This window comes from Hypomesus nipponensis, chromosome 11 (assembly GCF_054491055.1).
Source record: "Hypomesus nipponensis isolate SF chromosome 11, ASM5449105v1, whole genome shotgun sequence".
Classification (NCBI taxonomy): Eukaryota; Metazoa; Chordata; class Actinopteri; order Osmeriformes; family Osmeridae; genus Hypomesus; species Hypomesus nipponensis.
In genome coordinates, this window is record NC_140371.1 from 183,432 (window position 1) to 205,305 (window position 21,874).

Genomic DNA, 21,874 nt, shown 5'->3' on the forward strand with positions numbered 1-21,874 from the left:
AAACGCGTAACAAAACAAACTGATTTCCCGAACATTAATTATTTGTAGTTAACATTTAGTCAATTTAAGCTGATGTTTGTATCCAGAGCGACTTACAGTAAGTATCGGGACTTTTGGCTCTTGGCTCTCAACGAAGGCGGTCGCATTTTTCTCTCCTCCCTTCCCTGACCTTCCCTGCTTTGCTCTGTCTTGTCTTGTATGTCTCAAGATACTCTCTCACCCTCACTCTCCGAAACTAGAAGCATGGAATTAATTAGCTGGTCTCTCAATGCAATTGACACCATCTTCTCGAAGAGAAGCTCGGGTTCGGGGGAACCCAAATGTCCTGACGGGACGTTTGCAGCTGGCTACACGATGGACGCGTGGGACAATTGGCGTGTCGTGTGTCTAGCGGCACTTTCCGTTGAGGATGTTGAAGACATCTTTATATTCGGAACCGTGATTACAGGCTTTCTGCTGTTTGGAATAGGCGGTTGGCTTGTATATCGAAAAGTCAAGGAAACGGCTGCAGCCATCAAAAGCCCCCTTAGGCTGCCCGACCTGATTGATACGGTGGGCAGAGCCGTTGGAGCACTGACTGTGAACTTACAGCGGAATATGGATTACAACAGGGATACGTTTGCGGCTCAGCAAAGGAGGTTCGAGGAGTTGGAGGCCTTCCCGAAGGGTGGACGTGAAAATTGAGTCGCGTCTACTCGTCTAAACAACTACACCAATCTTATCTACTTTCGGCCCCGTAACCAGCACAGGCCTTGGCCAATGCCGTTGCTGGAAAACAACTCCCCTGGAGAGCGCTGAAGCGAGACTATCTTGCTCTTCCCTTCCCACTCCCCGACCATCATCTGTGGCTTGGTCTCTACCCGGGTCATGACCAAGGACGTCTCCTTGCCAATACAATCTGCATATGGAGACTTGGACTGATTGTGGCCTAGGTCGAGGGCGCCAACCCAGACCTACTCACACACTAACTTTCACCTACTACAGATACCACCATCCCCCCACCCCCATCCAATGCCTTCGACTGCTTGTTTCCCTGGGTGGCTGGCGGGTCAGCCTATCCTGTCCGGCGCCTATCATGGCTGCAGGTCCAGATGCTGTTGGTCAACCCCCCCCCCCCCCCTTTTCCTATTGCAAGTTCTGTAATGTTATGTTGTAAATGTTTGTGGGCTTATGTGCTGAGGTTTTTGTCTGTTCCCACACTGTACTCCTGCAGGAGCATTTTCTGGGGGCTGCCTTTTTCTCTCCTCCTCTCTCCTCATGTTATGCTTTGTAAACCTTTCTAATTGGCGCCGCTAATGGCTGCCTAGGTAGGCTCTCCTGCCAAAGTAAATTCCTTGTTTGTGTAAACTTTCATGGCGAATAAACACCAATTCTGATTCTGATTCCCAGAGGCAAGTAGGGTGAAGTGCCTTGCCCAAGGACACAACGTCATCTGTAACTGTCACTGTTAGCTGCTCCTGGCATTCTCTAATCCCTGCTCTCCTCTCTCTGTCCCCCCCCACACATCCCCTGTGGTGTGGGGGGTTTGAGCTGTTAGGACCTGCCTGGTCGTTGGTCTACCAACGCTGGACCAGGTCGTCTACCGGAACCCAGTCTCCATGACGGCCAACAGTGAGTTTCCCGGTCCCATCCAACGTCTATAAAGCCGAACAATGGATTTTGGTGTTTCAAAACCCATTGACACTGTATGACTACGTTTAGCTTGTGTTCTGCTCCTCTCTCTTACCAACCGTCTCTCTCTGAACTGCTCCTCCCAAGGTTTCTTCCATTTTGTCTCCCGTTGGGAGTTTTTCCTTGTTTTCCTTGAGGGTTGAGGTTGGTTGAGGGGCAGTTCTAGGGGGCGTTTGTGAAGCCCTCTGTTCCATGTGTTTGTTTTATTGTCACATCAGAACAGAGGAACATCAAAATATATTAAAGTTCAGTTTTTTTAAAATCTTCATTTATCGGCCATTATAAATACCCTTACCGATAGTTTGGAAAATGCCTAATATCGGCCCGCCGATATATCGGTCGGGCTCTAGTAATGACCAAAACCATATTGCGAATACAAGTAGCCGAAATTAGGTTCTTCCGTAGGGTGGCTGGGCTCAGCCTTAAAGACAGGGGGAGATTATAATCCAGGTGCAAAACAGTTTCTGGTGTTCATTCCACAATATACTGATACTAACATACTAGATTGAACTGTACGTATATAATGTACCAGTTATTAAATCAGCTACAGGCTGAGATGTGGTCTTATCTTTGTAGTGGAGAATCTTTTGTACATAGTGCTTAAGATGTAAACATCCAGTGTATGGTGGTATAGGAATTCTTCAAGTGAGAAGGGCTGGAGGGCCAGGGTTAGGGGTCCAGGCTGGGGGGACAGGTGGGGGCCCATGTTTAGGGGGCCAGGCGGGGGGCCAGGCTGGGGGGCCCAGGGTGGGAAGCTGTCCTCCTCAGCCCCAGGTCGTCTGTGTCGGGGCTGGCCTGCTGCTGAGCCTGATGCTGCTGCAGCTTCCTCCTCCACTGGAAGCACAGAGCTGCAGCCTCAGCCCCGTCTGACCCTGGAACAGCCGGCATCAGGCCCTGCTGCACACAAGCACTGAGTCACAACACAGCCCCGTCTGACCCTGGAACAACCAGCATCAGGGCCTGCTGCACACAAGCACAAAGAGTCACAACACAGCCCCGTCTGACCCTGGAACAGCCAACATCAGGCCCTGCTGCACACAACCACAAAGAGTCACAACACAGCAGGGTTGGCCAGTCTCCTGCTCTTTACAAGTATGCCTTGCTGTGGCTTGTAGCTGCATTACGGTACCTTGATGCAGGCTGTTTCTGCAGCCTGGAGGCCCTGCAGGAGAGTCTGCAGCAGGTTCTGGGCGTTCTTCACCAGAATCTCATCTGACGATTTGCTGCCTGGAGTCAAGGCATTCACACTTGAAAATAACAAAATATATGTTACATAACCATAATAATGTAAGCATAAATACCATTATTATCAACAGTAATAACAATAACATGAATATTAGTAGTTTAATATTACATTTGTATACTGACATGATAACATACATTTTACATATTAGATAATGTCCTTGTTAGTGTTGTGCACATTCATACCTCTCGTGAACTCGTTCAAAGTTCAGTTCATACAAGTAAATATGATTAGTTCCCGTTCATAGTTCACCATTTAAATTCTGAATGCGTTCATAGTTCAGTTCATTTCATAGTTTTAATGTGGAAATTGAAAATGAAAGACTTAACTTGTTTTTTAACACTTAGATAGGCTGACCAGACGTCCTCTTTTACCCGGACATGTCCTCTTTTCAAAACCTAAAAAATTGTGTTTCTCTAGGTCTTTCACCATAGACATATATACATGTCTTTCACAAACTAATTATTACGCCCTTACAAGTTTTGAAAAGTGTATCTCCCTTATGTTCCACCTTCTTGTGAGAGCTCTTGACTAGAGTCATTGGTTGACCGCTTTCTCAGTGTGGCCAGATGCACGATCATTATTTTCCAAATACGATAATTTTGAGCCTTTGGTAGCTACGATACTTCGGAATTTCCAATCTGGCAACACTGAGCACTAGCCTCCACTAGTTGCATTGTTTACAACAGCAACACATCTGCAGCCATGCCGAAACATAAATGTGTCTGATATATGATCATATAGCCTATGTCATTTGTGTCATTTCATTTATGCATTTCACATGGTCATGGTGCATAGATGTGCGAGTTCTAAATATTTCCGACGCTCTCACCCATAGACATAGGATATATGTCTATGCTCCCACCAGAGTGAGTTATTTTTCCGAAACGGAAGCTAGCCAGCTTTAGTTAGCTTGTTGCTTAGTTACTTGTTTGGTCTACATCAGAGCCATAGAAAACTTTTTTTCTATGGCTCTGGTCTACATGTGTGTGGAATGAATCATGGGTAACGTAGTGCGAAGTTGAGTTAGTTGGTTTAGGTTAGGCTACATAGCGAACATTTTACGGGCACTGAGCAACAACACGGTGCAGGCATTAGTTTTGGACAGCGTCTCTCCTTATGAGAAGGAAATAATTCCGTAACATTTGAGCTAGACCACAGATAATATGAACGTGTTCACCGTTCAATTCATTATTTGTCATTAAGTTTTGTTCAGTTCATCGTTCTCATCAAAATGAATGTGTTCAATGAACGCGTTCATGCACAACACTGGTCCTTGTGTTACTATTGATAATTTATGTATGACTGTAGCATTGGCCAGAATGTTAGCAGGGGCTAGGGGGACAGAGTTTAGTTGAAAAACGATTTCATATGGTGAGTTATGGTTTCTGAAAAGCTTCAAAGGTAAGAAATTTAACAATGGCGATGATGCATCCTACCTGGAAATGATACCTCCTACCTGAAGGTGATGGTAGACCTGGAGATGATACCTCCTACCTGGAAATGATGCCTCCTACCTGAAGGTGATGGTAGACCTGGAGATGATACCTCCTACCTGGAAATGATACCTCCTACCTGAAGGTGATGGTAGACCTGGAGATGATACCTCCTACCTGGAAATGATGCCTCCTACCTGGAAAATACCCCTTTTTGCTCTGTTATTTTGCTGCTCTAGTCCACACTTGACCGGTGAGGATCTCATTCTATTATGACTGTAACTGTTAGCTGCTCCTGGCATTCTCTAATCCCCGCTCTCCCCTCTCTGTCCATCCCCCACACACATCCCTTGTGGTGTGGGGGTTTTGAGCTGTCAGCACCTGCCTGGTCATCGGTCTGCCAACGCTGGACCTGGTCGTCAACCGGAGCCCAGTCTCCATCACGGCCAACAGCGAGTCTCCCGGTCCTGTCCTACATCTATAAAGTTCAACAATGGATTTCGGTGTTTCAAAACCCATTGACACTGTATGACTATGTTTAGCCTGTGTTCTGCTATTCTCTCTCACCAACCGTCTCTGGAGGAGGGGATCCCTCTCTGAATTGCTCCTCCCAAGGTTTCTTCAATTTTTTCTCCTGTTGGGAGTTTTTCCTTGTCTTCCTTTAGGTTGGTTGAGGGCCAGTTCTATGGGCGTATGTGAAGCCCTCTGTGACATGCTTGCGTGTAGAAAGGGCTATACAAATCAATTTGATACCTCCTGCCTGGAGATGATACCTCATACCTGCAGATGATACCTCCTACTTGGAGATGATACCTCCTACCTGGAGATGATACTTACAGGGCTCAACAATTTCTTGAGGCACTTGTCCTTTGGACAAGTACATTAACGTTTCACTTGTCCATGCACAAAAGTCACTTGTCCGGGTAAAGATTTATCATATATATATATATATATATATATATATATATATATATTTGTGTTGACGTTAGCTTGCTAGCGTTGGCAGCTGTGTAAATAGCAAGCATTAGCAGCATTTGTGTAGGTTAAATGTACGTAGTTGAATATTATCTAATATTATCTAATATTCAACTGTGAAGTATACAAGGATCCCTTGGTAAATCAGCCTCCGTCGGGTAGAAAATGAAATTGTAGAAAAAAAAAAAAAACACCAACATTTTGTAGAGAAATCCATTGTTATATCTACAAAATTATTTTAGATATAGTATAAGTTTAGCTAGCTTGCAGATACTGAGGATAGCCTACTGAAGTTGAGTTGGCCAATGTTGTTAGCGATGCTATTTAACATTAGTTTTCTAGCTGTAAATAACAATTCACTGGGTCTTGTAGCTGTTTGATTTACTGAAATTATTATGAAATGTTATGTTCTACTAGCAATTTGCCTACTCTAGCCATTCACAGTATTTAAATAATCAAGTAATAAGCCCCTGTTCAAGTGTTGAGCATTAAATTTGTTGTACCATCTGCAGAGATCTGGGATGAAGACACTTAATTGTGTTTTGCTAATGCAGAATTCGGTAAAAATAAAATAGATAAAATAGACGTAATGAGTGGCACATAACGTGAAGTAACATGGCATTTTATTTTGTTTGAGTTTTAACTTGTCCAGTGGGGCAAGTACATTTCTCTTCCACTTGCCCTACAAAAAAATCCACTTGTCCCGGAGAGCGGACAAGCCTTAATGTCGAGCCCTGTTATTTCCTACCTAAAAATTATGGAAGGCCTGGAGATTTTGCTTCTTACCTGGAAATGATTTGTTAACCTACCTGGAGATGATGCTAACCTTCCTGAAAATGAAGCTGACCTACCTGGAGATGATGCTAACCTACCTGGAAATGATGCTAACCTACCTGGAGATGATGCTGAGCTGGCTAGTGATGGTGAGGATCTGCTCCAGAATGAGGGACAGCTCTGCAGAGCTCTGCAGGTCCAAGCAGTGGTCAGCAATCACTCTCACAAACTTGGTTACGGACTGGCAGTCATCCACCACTGCTCTGGCTGTGTCAACAAATACCTCTTTGTTCTGAGAAAGGGAGTAAAAAAGGGGTTTGACTTGCAAGGTGTGGTGAACTGATATGGTGTGTGTGTGGCGGCAGGAGGGAGGGGGGGTTGTAAAGTTTCTTACTGGTACAGAGTGTGTTGCTACTGTATCTAACCAGTTTAAAGTGTGTTGCTATGATGTCTTACTGGTAATCAGGGTTCTAAATAAACACCCGCCAAATGCGGGTTAAAATTCATTTTGGCGGGTGTTAATAAAAACTCACTAGCCAGTTTGGCCGGTGATACATGAATGATACATAAGGCTGTTCTCGGCATGGTTCCCAGTCATTTATCCCCCTGGCAGTACTTCCCAAAGTTAAGTTTCCCATGAACACTGTGCCATACTGCTACATGATAACGTTTTATACACCCATTGGCTGCGCGCAGTTTGAAGGGAAACCAGTGTGAGAAAGTCCACCAGAAAACATAGAGCATAGAGGATCATAGGATGTAATAAGAGCCAGCTAGAGTAGTACATTAAAACGTTAACAATGTGGCGGTGGTTAGGAAAAACTTCTGGGTTCGAGAAGAGGAACAAGGCAGGGAATGAGGATATTGATAGCACTAGAGAAAAGAAGAAAAGAAAATGTAGGTAATGCCAAATGGCTGACGGGTCGGGAATGGCTTGTGTTTGACAATAAAAATGTTGTCATATTTTGTAAGGATTGCCGCATGCAGTCTACGCTAAGGAAAATTATGTTGCTTACTGACACAGTCATCTGTAATGTAAATACAATGTTCTTAATAAAGAGTAGGCCTATATTAGGTTGGTTTAATTAATGCCTGCTTAGGACAAAAACGTTACTGTAAATGCATGGGCAGTAGTCAATCTCATGACGCAAATGGACGTTTTAGCCATTTAGAATAAATTGTGTCCTTACTTAGTCATGTGTTGGTGATTTCACATACCCTTGCATCATACTTCTATGCTTCATTTTACTTCATTAGGGTTCCTCCGGTAGGAGGACCTGTAACCTCCGGTACAGGTCTCGAGGGTCATGCAGAGGCCTGCTCAACACAGTTCAACAGAGGATGCTGAGAGGAAAACAGATCCCTTGCTGGACTACCCCCCTCTAGCTGGACAGCTTTTCTTCAGCCCTGACCCCAGGACAGCTTCATCCAGCTGGCCTGCCCTGCCTGCAGGCCCTGCTTGCCCCTGCCTGAAGGCCCTGCTTGCCCCTGCCTGCAGGCCCTGCTTGCCCCTGCCTGCAGGCCCTGCTTGCCCCTGCCTGCAGGCCCTGCTTGCCCCTGCCTGCAGGCCCTGCTTGCCCCTGCCTGCCAGCCTTCCAGAGACAGACAGTCACCCCACAGACACAGTAGCTCTGCAGACTGATTTTTGAGGACATTGATGAAAAAGGACAAACCAGCATTTTTTACTTTGATGAAAGTCTAAATGTTTAATCCTTTCCATGTCACAGCATGCCAAGCTGCTGACTTTTAGGGTCTTAAGTAATGAAACCAGTTCAAGTTATAAACTTTTGACTTGAATCCAATGATTAGTCATCTGAATAAAAACCACTCAAGAGAAGTACTGCTTCTTGGATGATTTGTGCTCCACATCAGTACATCTCACACATTTACCTTTGTTTCCATGGGATTCATGGAATTGCTAGTTTCTGCTCCACCATTGTGTAATAAAAAATATAATTTAGGACAGCAATTACCTTTTTGTGTTATCCTTTCACATTACACACATTTAGTCAATGTTCTTAAACTCAACCGATTGTTGTCATTTTACCATACTGTTGATATTGAACAGACATCAGTGTTTGGGAAGATTACTGTTTGTTTCCACTTTTGATTTGTATTTCCATCGTAAATTTGGTCTTTAATTTCAATTGGAAGTGTTATTAAAAAGTCTTCAAAAGTCTTAAATTTAACTTGTTTGCACCTGTAGACACCCTGTGAAGCCCCCACCCCCCACTCCAGAGAAAGTTGGTGACAGAGAGGTGCAGACATTAAGTTAAACATAGTTATGCCTTAAGTGTAGAGTATAAAATAGAGACTAAATGTGGATGTAAATGGATGTTGACACTCAGTTCTCTGAGTTGGTGCATGTCAGTTTAGGCAAAGGTTGTCTTTTAAACCTTTAGGTTAAAAAATAATTCAGATTTGATTGGAACTCTCTCTTTTATACATTTATAGTTGGATTTGACATTTAACAGCCATTTAATTCATTAAGCAAGTTGTTTAACTCAAACAACCATAACACAGTACATATGGTATACAAAGCTGCAGTCAGATTTTGAGAAATTGTTAGCTTGGATGTTATCTTGCCATATACATGGGGTCTCGATGATGATGCGCACGCAGCTTCAAGGCAGAAAGACGCGTTACATTTCAGGAGACTCCGAGACCTTAGCGCGTCACTAGCATCTCGTCATATCACGCAGTCGGAGCACAGCTAGATCATCAGCGTCAGCGCTCTTGGGTACCCAGCATGCAGTGTGGCATGTAAAAAAACGCCAAAACTTGTGGAAAATAGTTTGGTAACAATAGCTATGCAAGGGTTTTCAGTTGTTGCGTTCGTTCAGATATATGTTTTTTAATATTGTTGTTTGTTAGTTAAAATAATCTTGTTGGTCACTCTGAGAGTGCATGTTCTGTGGTTTAATCGGAAGTGAGAGTCGGCCGTAGTACATCAATGCCCGCAAGGGGTTGATCATAGCCTGTGCCATAATCCTTTTGCCAATGAGGCTATTCTTGACCATAAGTAGACTGTGGTTCTGGAAAGCAGTCTTCAAGCCATCTTTGAGAAATTCTGGAAACAGTGTTGAGAGCAATGTGTTTTGATTGTGAGAGGCAATTTTTGGTGGTCATCTACACCTCATGCGTCCGCTACAGCATTTCTGCTTTGGCGTGACTTGCACTGGGAGGGAGGTAAACTGCATGGATTGGGATAGTGTGCTGGCAGGTGTATTTTTATATAGGGTAAAATGGAATGAGAAATGAAATACAAAATGTCTGAAAGGGGTGTATATATGTAAATGTCCACATTGCCTCAATATCTTTGTGTCAATAAATCAAATGTCATTTTGACTGATGGGTTTCAAACCTTATTGGGTTCAAAATGACATCTCTCTGAAGTACCATCAACAATTTCACTTTGGCATGTCAAAATATGATTGAATTTGAGTAGTTTAAACTTTGGCTGAACCTAACAACTCTTACCACAGAAGAAACAGCGTACTTTTTTATACAGGAACTGAACATGACAATATTCAACACTGAGAATAACTCAATGGACTGGGACAGTGACCTGCAAAGTATAAGGTTGCAGGTTTGAATCCAGCTGCAGTCTTTTAGCTTGTCTTAAATTTGAATATCTGTTTAGTTAAACAGGATGACATCATTATGAAATACCATGCGCAATTTCATGCAATTCCACTTTGAAATGTCAACCGCTTCTTAACCTTTGTCCCAAAGCTGACCAAAGCTAATTCTATGACCTTTCTTCTCACACATTCTCAACAGTTGGTGTGTAGCAGAGAGGATAGAGAGTCTGCCTTGTAACCTTATGCTCATGAGTTCAAATCCCCATTCAGCCTATTGTAGTTGGCCCAACATGAAGTAGTTTTGTTTCACTTGTTGTCCAATTCTTGACCTTCTCCAATGTACATTTTTATAATATTTTGCCATTTTTGCGGAGGAACCCGCATCGCTGCTTGCAGCTATATTCTTATTACTATATTTCTCCGAAATGGCTCAATAGCTCAATTTGGCCCAATGATACAACAGGTCACTCATTACTCCCAGACGGCTAATGGCCCGTGTACGCCCATAGGTGGCGCTATAAAACACGCCCAAAGTCTACGTGATTTCCCCAGCGCCCCATTACTCCAAAATGCCTGAAAATTTTTATACATTCCTTATTTCTCATGGGGAACAAATAAGCCTCATCAACCTATAAGGTCCGCCATGATAGATTTTGCTGTACTGTTCAAATTTGCTACAACCTACAAAACCTTTCTCCTCATGAACCAAGGATCCAATCGACTTGAAAATTGTAGAAATTTTTACAAATGTGTAGAATACATGTTTTTACAAAGGGTGACATGGAATAAGAAATGCAATACAAAATGGCTGAAAGGGGTGTATTTATGTAAATATCCACATTGCCTCAATATCTTTGTGTAAATAAATCAAATGTCATTTTGACTGATGGTTTTTCAAACCTTATTGGCTTTGAGATGACATCATTCTGAAGTAATACCATGTGCAATTTAATGCAATTTGACATTGAAATGTAGTCAGTTTCTTAAGGTTTGTCCAAAAGCTGACCAAAGTTCACACTCTGCCCTTTCTATTCATTCGAGCTGGTCTTTTGTCAGATGTGTATATCTTGACCAGTTTAAAGCTAAATACTCTTGTTACAGCCTGTGTTTTGAGTGACTTTCCATGGGTTTCCAACACATTTGGATTCAAGTTCAAGTATTGCCACTGCATTTCACGTCTGTATCAAGTGTAGATGTAAAAAGCTTCATTTTTCCCCACTGACGTGGACCCCTTCTTCACTTTTACAGGTCATGCAGAGGTCTGCTCAACAGAGTGCAACAGACCATGCTGACAGCAACAAGAGAGGATGCTGAGTGTAACAGAGAATGAAACAGAGGAGTCTGGAGCAACACAGACCCCTTGCTGGACTACCCCTCTCTACCTGGACAGCTTCTCTTCAGCCCTGCCCCCAAGACGGCTTCATCCAGCTGGCCTGCCCTGCCAGCCTGCCCCTGCCTTGATATCTCAAAAGATCACTGAATTACAGCTGTTTAAACTTCAGCCAAATCTTACAACGCTTGCCACAGAACAAATAGCTTACTTTTCTATACAGTAAGTGACAACAATGGTTCTCAACACTGATAATAGCTCAATAGGCTAACACAGTGCACTGCAAGGAGCAAGATCACAGGTTCAAATCCAGCTGCAGTCTTTGGCCTGTCATAATTTTGATTATCTGTTTAGTTAAACAGGATGACATCATTCTGATATACCATATGCATTTTCACCTTTGTTACGTCCCTCGCCCTGCTTGTAACCCTAACCCTAACCCTGTTCAGTAGCCTCCAGCCCTGTGTGTTTTCCTTGTCGGCGTTTGTATGTGTTGGTGCGATCTGCTCGCGTTATCCGTTGTTTTACTGCCTGTTTGTTTGTCGATTATCGCCGGTACTCGGTATCGTGCTTTTCGTTGTTTCATTATCATTTCAGTCGTACAGGGGCTTTGGAACAGGTAAGCTGCCCATGGGCATACACCCCATCACGTAGTTAATCCCTGTTAAACACCCTAGATAAGGAGCGGGTGCCACCCCTGTCGGTTTTGTTAGCATAAGGATGTTTTTGGTTAGGTAGAGTAGGACCTTTTTGATGATTGCTTTTCTTTGGCGCCGCTCGTAGTTCCACGATACCCTGTCGGCTGTGTTTTCCCTTTTTGTTTTGTTTTTGGTTACGAATAAACCCGTGTTTACTTGCATCCCAGTGTGTCCTCGGCCCTTGTGTGTGTGTGTGTGTGTGTAGGCGCATTGGGTAGTGTTACGGTCTTTTCCCCCCCTAGAGAAGGTCCGTAACAACCTTGAAATGTCAACCGTTTCTTAACCTTTGTCCCAAAGCTGACCAAAGCTAATACTCAAATCACAGTCGGAGCACAGCTAGATAATCAGCGTCCCTTGGGTACCCAGCATGCAGTGCGGTATGTCAAATAGGCAAAGACTTGTGGAAAACAGTACGGTTACAACAGCCGTGTGAGGGATTTCAGTTGTTGTGTTTGTTCAGTTGGATGTTTGTAATGTTATTGTTTATCAGTTCAGATAATCTTGTTGGTCACCCTGATTGTGCATGTTGTGTATTTGAATAGGACCAGAGAGTCGGCTGCTGTACTGCTATAAACTATTCTCAGAGAGGATAGAGAGACTGACTTGTAACCTTAAGCTCATGAGTTCAAATCCCCATTCCGCCTATTGTTGTTGGTCAAACATGAAGTTGTTTTGGTTCTACATTGTACATTTTTATAATATTTAGCTATTTTGAGGAGGAACCCGCATCGCCGCTTGCAGCTATATTTGTTCTTATTTTCACCGGGATAAATTTGGCTAGTGAAAATTCTGATTGGCTGGTAAGTGTTGCTAAGCTATGAAGTGTGTTGCTCAGGAATTTAATGTTATGCTAAGGTATCATACTGTGTCTTACTGGGTTTTATGGTATCTTATTGTATCTTACGGTGTCTTACTATGTCTTACTGTGTCTAACTGTGTCTTACTGTGTTGTACTGTGTCTGAATGTGTCTTAATCTGTCATACTATGTTATACTGTGTCTAACTATGTTGTACTGTAGAAGAAATGCTCAGTGTATAATTTTAATGCTAGGTTTATTTGAACAGTGAGAGACAGAATAACAACAAAAAAGTCAGAAAAACGTATGTCAAAACTGTTATAATCAATTAGCATTTTAATGAGTGAAATAAGTATTTTACCCCCTCTCAATCAGAAAGATTTCTAAGGTGTCTTTTATACAGGTAACAAACTGATATTAGGAGCACTCTTAAAGGGAGATTATCAGATTCCAAACTCCACCATGGTCAAGACCAAAGAGCTGTCCAAGGATGTCAGGGACAATATTGTCGACCTACCCAAGGCTGGAATGGGATACAAGACCATCGCCAAGCAGCTTGGTGAGAATGTGACAACAGTTGGTGCAATTATTTGAAAATGGAAGAAACACAAAAGAACTGTCAATCTCCCTCGGTCTGGGGCTCCATGCAAGATCTCACCTTGTGGAGTTCCAATGACCATGAGAACGATGAGGAATCAGCCCAGAACTACATGGGAGGATCTTGTCAATGATCTCAAGGCAGCTGGGACCATGGTCACCAAGAAAACAATTGGTAACACTACACTGTGAAGAACTGAAATCTTGCAGCGCTTGCAAGGTCCCCCTGCTCAAGAAAGCACATGTACAGGCCCGTGTGAAGTTTGCCTATGAACATCTGAATGATTCAGAGGAAAACTGGGTAATGGGTAAAGATGCAGAGCCGCCGGCACACGTGTGGTGAGCATGCATTTGCCCCACTACTTTTCAAAGTGGTAGGGCCCCGCCCCACCAATTTCAACTCAGCGGAGTGTTGAGCGCATTTAATGTATCTAATATTAAAAACGAAAAAAAAACTTTCTTCTTGCAATTGAACAAGTTGATAAAATATTTCTCCAAATTTCAGCACGTTTACTCTGTTGACTATGACGCACTACTTCAAATGCTGACTACAACAAGTGATGCACCTGCCAGTCACAGTGATCTCTTAGCTACAGCCAACCCAGCCCCAGAGGCAGAGCATCAACCACCCCTCTCAACAACTCATTACTGCTAACACAATCGAGTATAGACTGTATTAAAAAACGAGTCAGTGCAGAGGTACACAGAGGTGGAAACATTATGCTTTGGTGTTTTTCTGATAAGGGGACAGGACTTCACCAGATCAAAGGAACGATGGAAAGGGCCATGTACTGTAAAATCTTGGGTGAGAACCTCCACCCCCCAGCCAGGGTATTGAAAATGGGCTGTGGATGGGTATTCGAGCATGATAACGACCCAAAACACACGGTCAACAAAGGAGTGGCTCAATAAGAAACACATTAGGTCGGATGTAAGGTAAGTATGTGTGTACTTTCTATGTAAACCTGGGGTGTGCGTTTGCCTATGTGTGTATCACATGTAACTTTTAAATTGTAATTATAGCTTATGTTCACATTGCCCATCTAGATGTTACAAATAAAGTAAACTTGTTACTGTATATTGTTACTATTACAGTTCCGTTGATGTATATTGTTATTGTTATAGTTTTTGCTACTAGTTGGAGACAACTGGTTGTTTTCATCCTTATTCGTATAAGTATAACCTAGTTCTTTCCCCTGGAACAGATTTCATGTTCCAACCGAGGGGGGCTGTCGCTGTCTTGGTGTGGGGCTGCATTAAATACCCTTTTGGCTCTGTTAAATTGCTGCACTAGTCCACACTTGACCGGTGGGGATCTCATTCTATTATGACTGTAACTGGTAGCTGCTCCTGGCATTCTCTAATCCCTGCTCTCCTCTCTGTCCCCCCCCCCCCCACACACACACATTCCCTGTGGTGTGGGGGGTTTGAGCTGTCAGTACCCTGTTTACCGGTCCCATCCAACGTCTATAAAGCCGAACAATGGATTTTGGTGTTTCAAAACCCATTGACACTGTATGATTATGTTTAGCTTGTGTTCTGCTCCTCTCTCTTAACATCCGCCTCTGGAGGAGGGGATCCCTCTCTGAATTGCTCCTCCCAAGGTTTCTTCCATTTTTTCTGGGTTTTTTTCCTTGTCTTCCTTGAGGGTTTAGGTTGGTTGAGGGGCAGTTCTATGGGCATATGTGAAGCCCTCTGTGACATGCTTGCGTGTAAAAAGGGCTATACAAATATATTTGATTTGATTTAGGTCCTGGAATGGGCTTCCCAGTCTCCAGACCTTAATCCCATAGAAAATCTGTGGAGGGAGCTGAAGGTTCCAGTTACCAAACGTCAGCCTCGAAACTTTAATTACTTGGAAAGATCTGCAAAGAGGAGTGGGACAAAATCCCTCCTGAGATATGTGTAAATCTCGTGGCCAACAAGGAACATCAGACCTTAGTACTTGGTGGCTAAATCCTTGTTGGCAATCACAAAGTCATGTTTTGCAGAAGAGTCAAATACTTATTTCACTTATTAAAATCCAAATAAATTTATAACAATTTTGACATGCGTTTTTCTGGATTTTTTATATATCATAGATAATAAAATCTTTATAAAATATAGACTGATCATTTATTTGTCAGTGGGCAAACGTACAAAATAAGCAGGGGATCAATTAATATTTTCCCTCATTGTAGCCCCAGTGCCAGCATGTAGTTTGCTGATGATACGACAGTGGTATGTCTTATCACCGACAACAATTAATCCGTCTACAGAGAGGAGGTGCACACTGACACGCTGGTGTCAGGATGAAAACCTCTCCCTCAACACCAGTAAGACAAAAGAGCTTACGCTGGACTTCAGGAGAAAAGACAGAGAACACAGGCCCATCACCATCAATGGGGCATTGGCGGAGAGCATCAACATCTTCAAGTTTCTTGCTGTCCACATCATTGAGGAACTCACAAGGTCCATTCACACTAAGGCCATTGTAAAGAAGGCACACCAGCGCCTCTTCTTCCTGAGACAGCGGAGGAAGCTCGGAATGAACCGCCACATCCTCACATGTTCTACACTAGCACTGTGGAGAGCATCCTGACTGGCTACCTCACTGCCCTCAACCACAAAGCCCTGCATAGGGTTGTGCCAGAAATATCATTGGAGGTTAACTTCTCTCCCTCCTGGAAATCTAAACCCTGCAGTAGGAATTTGCAATTGAAACGATAGGCAATATAAACACTACAAAATTGGCATACAATTCAAAATATTTTGTTTAATTATTATTATCATACGATAGAGATTTTAATTCTATTGCACTATTGCGATAATGCATGTTGATGACACAATCTACCCGCAAAATTTAGAGCCACGAGCTGCAACCGGCTGCAACGCATCATCGTATTCCTCATATTGAGTAGCCATGGCTGAAAGCGAATTGGAGGAGCTAGTGCAAAACCGGTGCAACATCCATTATTTGGACTTGATTCAGATTTAAGCCGTCCGACGAGCAGCAGCAAACTATCCTCTGTATAGTGTGTGGGGCAACAGTTACTGCAAAGAGGGGCAACACTAATCTCATCTACCACCTCAAAACGAAACATGTCACTGATACCAGCATTGCCAGCCAACCCCAAAATCCAGTTCGAAGAATGCAGGACAGAAAAAACAGGAACTGATCCAGACCGCCATCCAACAGTCATTTTCAAAAGTAATCCTTACAGTAGGAAGAGCCTGCGGTTGATTGAAATTACCAGAGCTATAATTGTTTACTTGTGTAAGGACATCCCTTTTCAAACGGTAGAGAGACGCGGCTTTAAAGAGATTATCAGAGCTATAGATTCACGATACGAGGTGCCAAGCCGCAAATACTTTATAGAAACAGATGCCAAAATTGTATGCCGAGCTCCGCGAAAAGGTTTATTGCCAAAAATGATTGTGCTTTCATTTTTTTAAACGTTATGTTTTCATTTGAAGTATCTGTGCACTACATTTGGAATAATGTTCTTTATTTAAATAGCCATGCCTAAAAGTTGTTTATGTTCTTTGCATCTTGGGTGGCATTTAAGAACCAAGGACTTAAACTAAGTGTAGTGCCTTTTAGGCACGGTAATGGTTTGCACTTAAGGAAAGAAACCCAATACTTTCAGCTTTTTATTTGTTAAAGTCTATGCAGGTTGTGTACTTGAACATGCATCCAGTTGCTGCATGTTATTTGTCCTCCCAAGTTTATATATATTGAGCCAGTATATCTAGCAGTCAAGCTCTGTTTAACAGGTTATGGGCCCATTATGCGTTTGACGTTTGTGCGCAGGGATAGCCGGCGTGAGTAGCCATCGAGAGACGTATGTTTGTATGCACGTTTGAATGCGTCTCACGGATTGAAGTGCCAGCACCATGAGCGAACGTACGAATTCATGTTGGTCTTGTCTTGTGTTTGACGGATACGAAAAGAACTATGAACTGTGGGAGACTAAGTTTACATTTACATTTAGTCATTTAGCAGACGCTTTTACCCAGAGCGACTTACAGTAAGTACAGGGACCTTCCCCCGAGGCAAGTAGGGTGAAGTGCCTTGCCCAAGGACACAACGTCATGTTCCCCGGCCTGGAATCGAACTGGCAACCTTTCAGATTACTAGCTCGATGCCCTAACCGCTCAGCCACCTGACTCCCTAACAGTTTTTGGGCCATCTGCGGTTGCAGAAATTGAAGGACACAATTTTAAATCGGCCCGCCAATGGCTCGAAAAAAAAGCACTGGCTGAAGATGCGGCGAAGTACGCGGAAGCGTACGCAGAATTGATCAAATTCCTTGATGACAAAAGTTTGTCTTTGGTCATGCGAGAAGCAGCGGATGATGGGCATGGAGCGCTCAGGATTTTGCGTGACTATTATGCAGGCAAGGGTAACCGCCGCATTGTATGCCTGTATACAGAACTGACTTCTTTGCAAAAGATGAGTAGTGAGAGTGTGACTGATTATGTCATACGTGCCGAGACCTCAATCACAGCGCTGCGTAATGCTGGAGAGGTTTTAAACGATGGACTATTGGTTACAATGATTTTGAATGAGCTGCCAGAATCATTTAAGCTTTTTTCAATTTTTGTCACTCAAAGTGATGAGACTCAGTCTTTTGCTGAGTTCAAGACTAAGGTGCGCAGTTATGAGAGCACTGAAAGTACGCACACAGCTGCGGCCGACGACAATGTCATGGGGCCTGTGCGCATCCAAGGAGGGCTGCCCCAGCAGGCGCAAGTGCGGAGAGCGGAGACATTGTGTGTTTCCGTTGTGGCCAGAGAGGTCACAAGGTAAGAGACTGTCAGCGTGGTCAACAGTGGTCCAGCCAGGGCGAGAGTACCGCACGGCGAGGAGGATGGCAGCGGCAGCAAGACAATGCGCGCGGAGTGTCCGAGGAGACGGATGACAACACCTTAGTGTTCAAGCTGGTGACCAGCGAGCCAGGGAGCGATGTCACCAGAAAAGGCCTGATGGTGGACACCGGTGCAAGTCGCATATCATTACTGTTATGCTCTTGGCAAAGTTGAAGAGCTTTGATGACCGATTCCAGTCCGAGACGCACTGCGTGGAGCTGGCCGATGGCACAAGCTGCACGGGGTTCACGGAGCGCAGAGGAGACACCGAGGTGTGTCTGGTCAACATCAGGGGGCGGGGCTTCAGTGCCACACTGAAGCAGGCACTGTACATCCCCTCGTATCCCCAAGACATCTTCTCCGTGAGGGCTGCAACTTCCAGTGGGGCAATGGTGATCTTCAAGGAAGGAGAAGACGTCTTGCAGTATAGAGACGGTACGCGCTTCCTCGTTCATAAGCATAACAGCCTGTTCTATTTGCCTACTGTGCCAGTAAACAATGACTGTGATGATCAATGTATGAGCTGTCAGGATATTCAGATGTGGCACAAGGTTTTGGGGACCTTTAATTTTGATGATGTCATGAAGATGGAGAATGTTGTGGATGAAATGTCAATCAGGGGTAAAGCGTCCAAATCCATTTTAAGTGAAGTTCACTCAGAGCAGGAACAGGAAGCCTGATGTGAGGGCCAAATCAGCCTAAGATGGTTCACACTGACTTGGCAGGACCCATTGACCCAGAGTCTAAGGAATGGTATAGGTATACACTTTCCTTTTATGATGACTCGAGTGCAGATGACTCGAGTGCAGTGTTTGTGTCACAGAGAGGTTTCTAGCCGACACAGCCCCATATGGGAAAGTGAGGTTTATCAGGTCTGACAAAGGTAACAAGTTCACAGGGCAGGGTTACCAAGCCCTACTGCATAGAAATAGAATCAGACATGAAACATCAGCACCATACTCACCACACCAGAATGGCACTGCCGAGCATAACTGGAGAACCCTTTTTGACATGGCTATGGTACTTGAACTGGTATGCTCTTGAAGAGCCAGTTAGCCAAGGAGCTATGGACGTATGCAATCCAGACAGTGGCAGTGGTGAGGAATAGATGTTTCAACAACCGCACCAGAGAGACACCTTACTTTATGATGACGAACAGTCCAGCCTATATGGTCTCCTAGCACAGACTGGTGAGGTTCATGTCCTGTGTTGAGAGACAGCAGACTGATGACATGTTCGACGGTGACAGTGGTGTGCAGTCTAGCACGACCAGACCTGTCCCTGACAAACCCGAGCAGAATGACATCCCAGAGGCTAGGCCAGGTCCAACCCATATAGGCCTACAGACAGGTGAGGTCAAGCCATAATCCCAGTCTCCACGGAGGTGCCCTGCTTGAGAGAGGAGGCCAGACTTCTATGGGATAGAGCGTGATCAAGCTCAGATCAATATTGATTATTGCTAAAGGATGGTTTGTAATGTACCTCAGACGTTCAGAGATGCTGTGACTTCATCTAACGGGTGGGTAGATGCAATGGATGAGGAGATGAAGGCACTGAGGGATGACAACACATTTACTCTGACCACCTTACCTGAGGGCAAGAAAGCAGTGGGGAGTAGATGGGTGTATACTCTCAAAGCCAATGTTCAACTTCAACTTTATTTATCCTTCAAAAGGAAATTAGTGTGCAGCATGGTTCAGAAACACATACACAAACACAGAACAGCGCCAAATGCCAACAACATTACACAACACAGAACACACGACAGAGACACAACTTCCCCCAAACCCCATGACAGGGTCCAATTGGGACAATAATGGCCATTGGCAGGAAATAAATATTAATAAACAACACATCATGATGTCGGCCAAGTGAATTTAAGTTCCTAATAGCCACAGGAATGTGGCTAATGTTGATGGATCTGACAAGTACAAGGCCAGCTATGTAGCCAAGGGATACAGTCAACAGATGGGTGTAGACTATGGAGAAACGTTTTCTCCTACTGCCTACCTAACCTCATGCACCAGACCTGATCGGAGTTTTGTTGTAAGCAAACTGTCACAGCATTTCAGTGAGCCGACAGAAGAGCAGTGGACACTGTTGAGCATGTACTGAAGTATTTGAAGGGCACAAATGGCAAAATGTTGTGATACAGAAAATGTGATGGGCTGAGGTTGTTTGCTTACAGTGATGCAGATTGGGCAGGTGATGCAAATGACCGATGTAGTACAACTGGTTATTGTGCTAGTCTAATCCTTCTCTTCTCATATAACTGGTGCTATAACCCTCTACTTTCTGGACAAAATTAACTCTCCTTCAAACCCCCATAAACTTTTTTCTACCTTTTTCCACCCTTCTTAACCCAGCTCCCCCACCCCTTCTCCTCCTTCTTTGAGAAAAAAGTCGCCGACATTAGCAGTCGGTTCCGTAAACCCACCTTTCCTACCCTATCACCCTCCATGACTGACCCAACTAAATGTCTAAACTCTTTCTCTTCCTGTCCGAGGCAGAGATCTCTGACCTCATTCTCGCTCATCGCCCCACCTCCTGGCCCTTGATCCTATCCCCTCCCCTCTCTTTCAAACCATCTCCCCCTCCATCATAACTTTTCTTGTCCATGTCCTAAACTCCTCTCTTACCTCTGGCACCTTTCCCTCTGCCTTCAAACAGGCCAGAGTTACCCCTCAACCCTGCCGTCCTCCAGAACTACAAACCAGTATCACTGTTACCCTTCTTTTCAAAAACAATTGAACGTGCTGTATCTAACCAACTGTCAAACTTTCTTTCTCAGAACAACCTGCTTGACCCCAACCAATCGGGCTTCAAGACCGGCCACTCCACAGAGACTGCCCTCCTTTCAGTCACCACTGCCCTCCAGTCTGCCAGGGCGGCTTCCAAGTCATCCGTCATCATTCTGCTGGACCTTTCTGAAGCGTTTGATACGGTTAAACACCAGATCCTGCTCTCCAGACTTTCTGAGATGGGCATCACTGGCACTGCACTCCAGTGGATCTCATCCTACCTGTCTTGAAGATCCTACCAGGTCTCCTGGGGGGCCAAACTGTCAGGCCCTCACCAGCTCTCCACTGGTGTCCCACAGGGCTCCGTCCTTGGACCCCTCCTCTTCTCTCTGTACACCACCTAACTTGGACAAATTATCACCTCCCATAGCTTCTCCTACCACTGCTACGCTGAAAACACGCAGCTGTATCTGTTGTTCTCCCGACCGATCCGGGGATCCCAGCTAGGATTGAGGCCTGCCTCACAGACATCTCCGCCTGGATGACCGAGCACCACTTCCAGCTGAACCTTGCCAAAACAGAACTTCTCATCATCCCGGCTAAACCCTCCATCTACCACGATCTCTCAATCACCCTGGGATCTGCAAAGGTGACCCTTTCATCCTCTGCCAGGAACCTTGGGGTTACCATGGATGACGAGCTCTCCCTCACGGCCCACATTGCTGCAGTCTCCCGGTCGTGTAGATTCACCCTCTACAACATCCAGATGATCAGGAGATACCTGTCTGAGCACTCCACCCACCTGCTAGTCCAAGCACTTGTCCTCTCCAAGTTGGACTACTGCAACTCGCTGCTCGCTGGTCTCCCAGCATGCGCAACCCGCCCTCTTCAGAGGATTCAGAACGCAGCGGCCCGCCTGGTCTACAATCAACCCAGACGCTCCCATGTTACCCCGCTCCTCATCTCTCTCCACTGGCTACCCATCAAGGCCCCGATTCAAGACCCTGGTACTGACCTTCCGAGCAGTGAACGGGACTGGACATGACTACATCAAGTCTCTCCTGCAACCTTACACCCCCACCCGCCACCTACGGTCTTCTTCAGACAACCGCCTGGTGGAATCAACTCCCCACCTCCATCAGAGACACTGTCTCTCCACCTTCAAGAAAAGACTCAA

At 44.6% G+C, this 21,874-nt stretch overlaps 1 protein-coding gene across 1 annotated transcript in view; it reads right to left on the reverse strand.

Annotated features, from left to right (window-relative positions):
• Positions 1-2,339: 2,339 nt before the first annotated feature.
• Positions 2,340-21,874, reverse strand: part of LOC146267615 (uncharacterized) — a 40,436-nt gene continuing 20,901 nt past the window's right edge. Inside the window, exons 6-8 of the mRNA XM_084710213.1 lie at positions 6,219-6,391; positions 2,801-2,918; positions 2,340-2,565 (exon numbers count right to left, since the gene is read on the reverse strand). Of these exons, the coding sequence (XP_084566339.1) occupies positions 2,380-2,565; positions 2,801-2,918; positions 6,219-6,391 (477 nt within the window). The 3' untranslated portion in view covers positions 2,340-2,379. The remainder of the gene's footprint in view (positions 2,566-2,800; positions 2,919-6,218; positions 6,392-21,874) is intronic.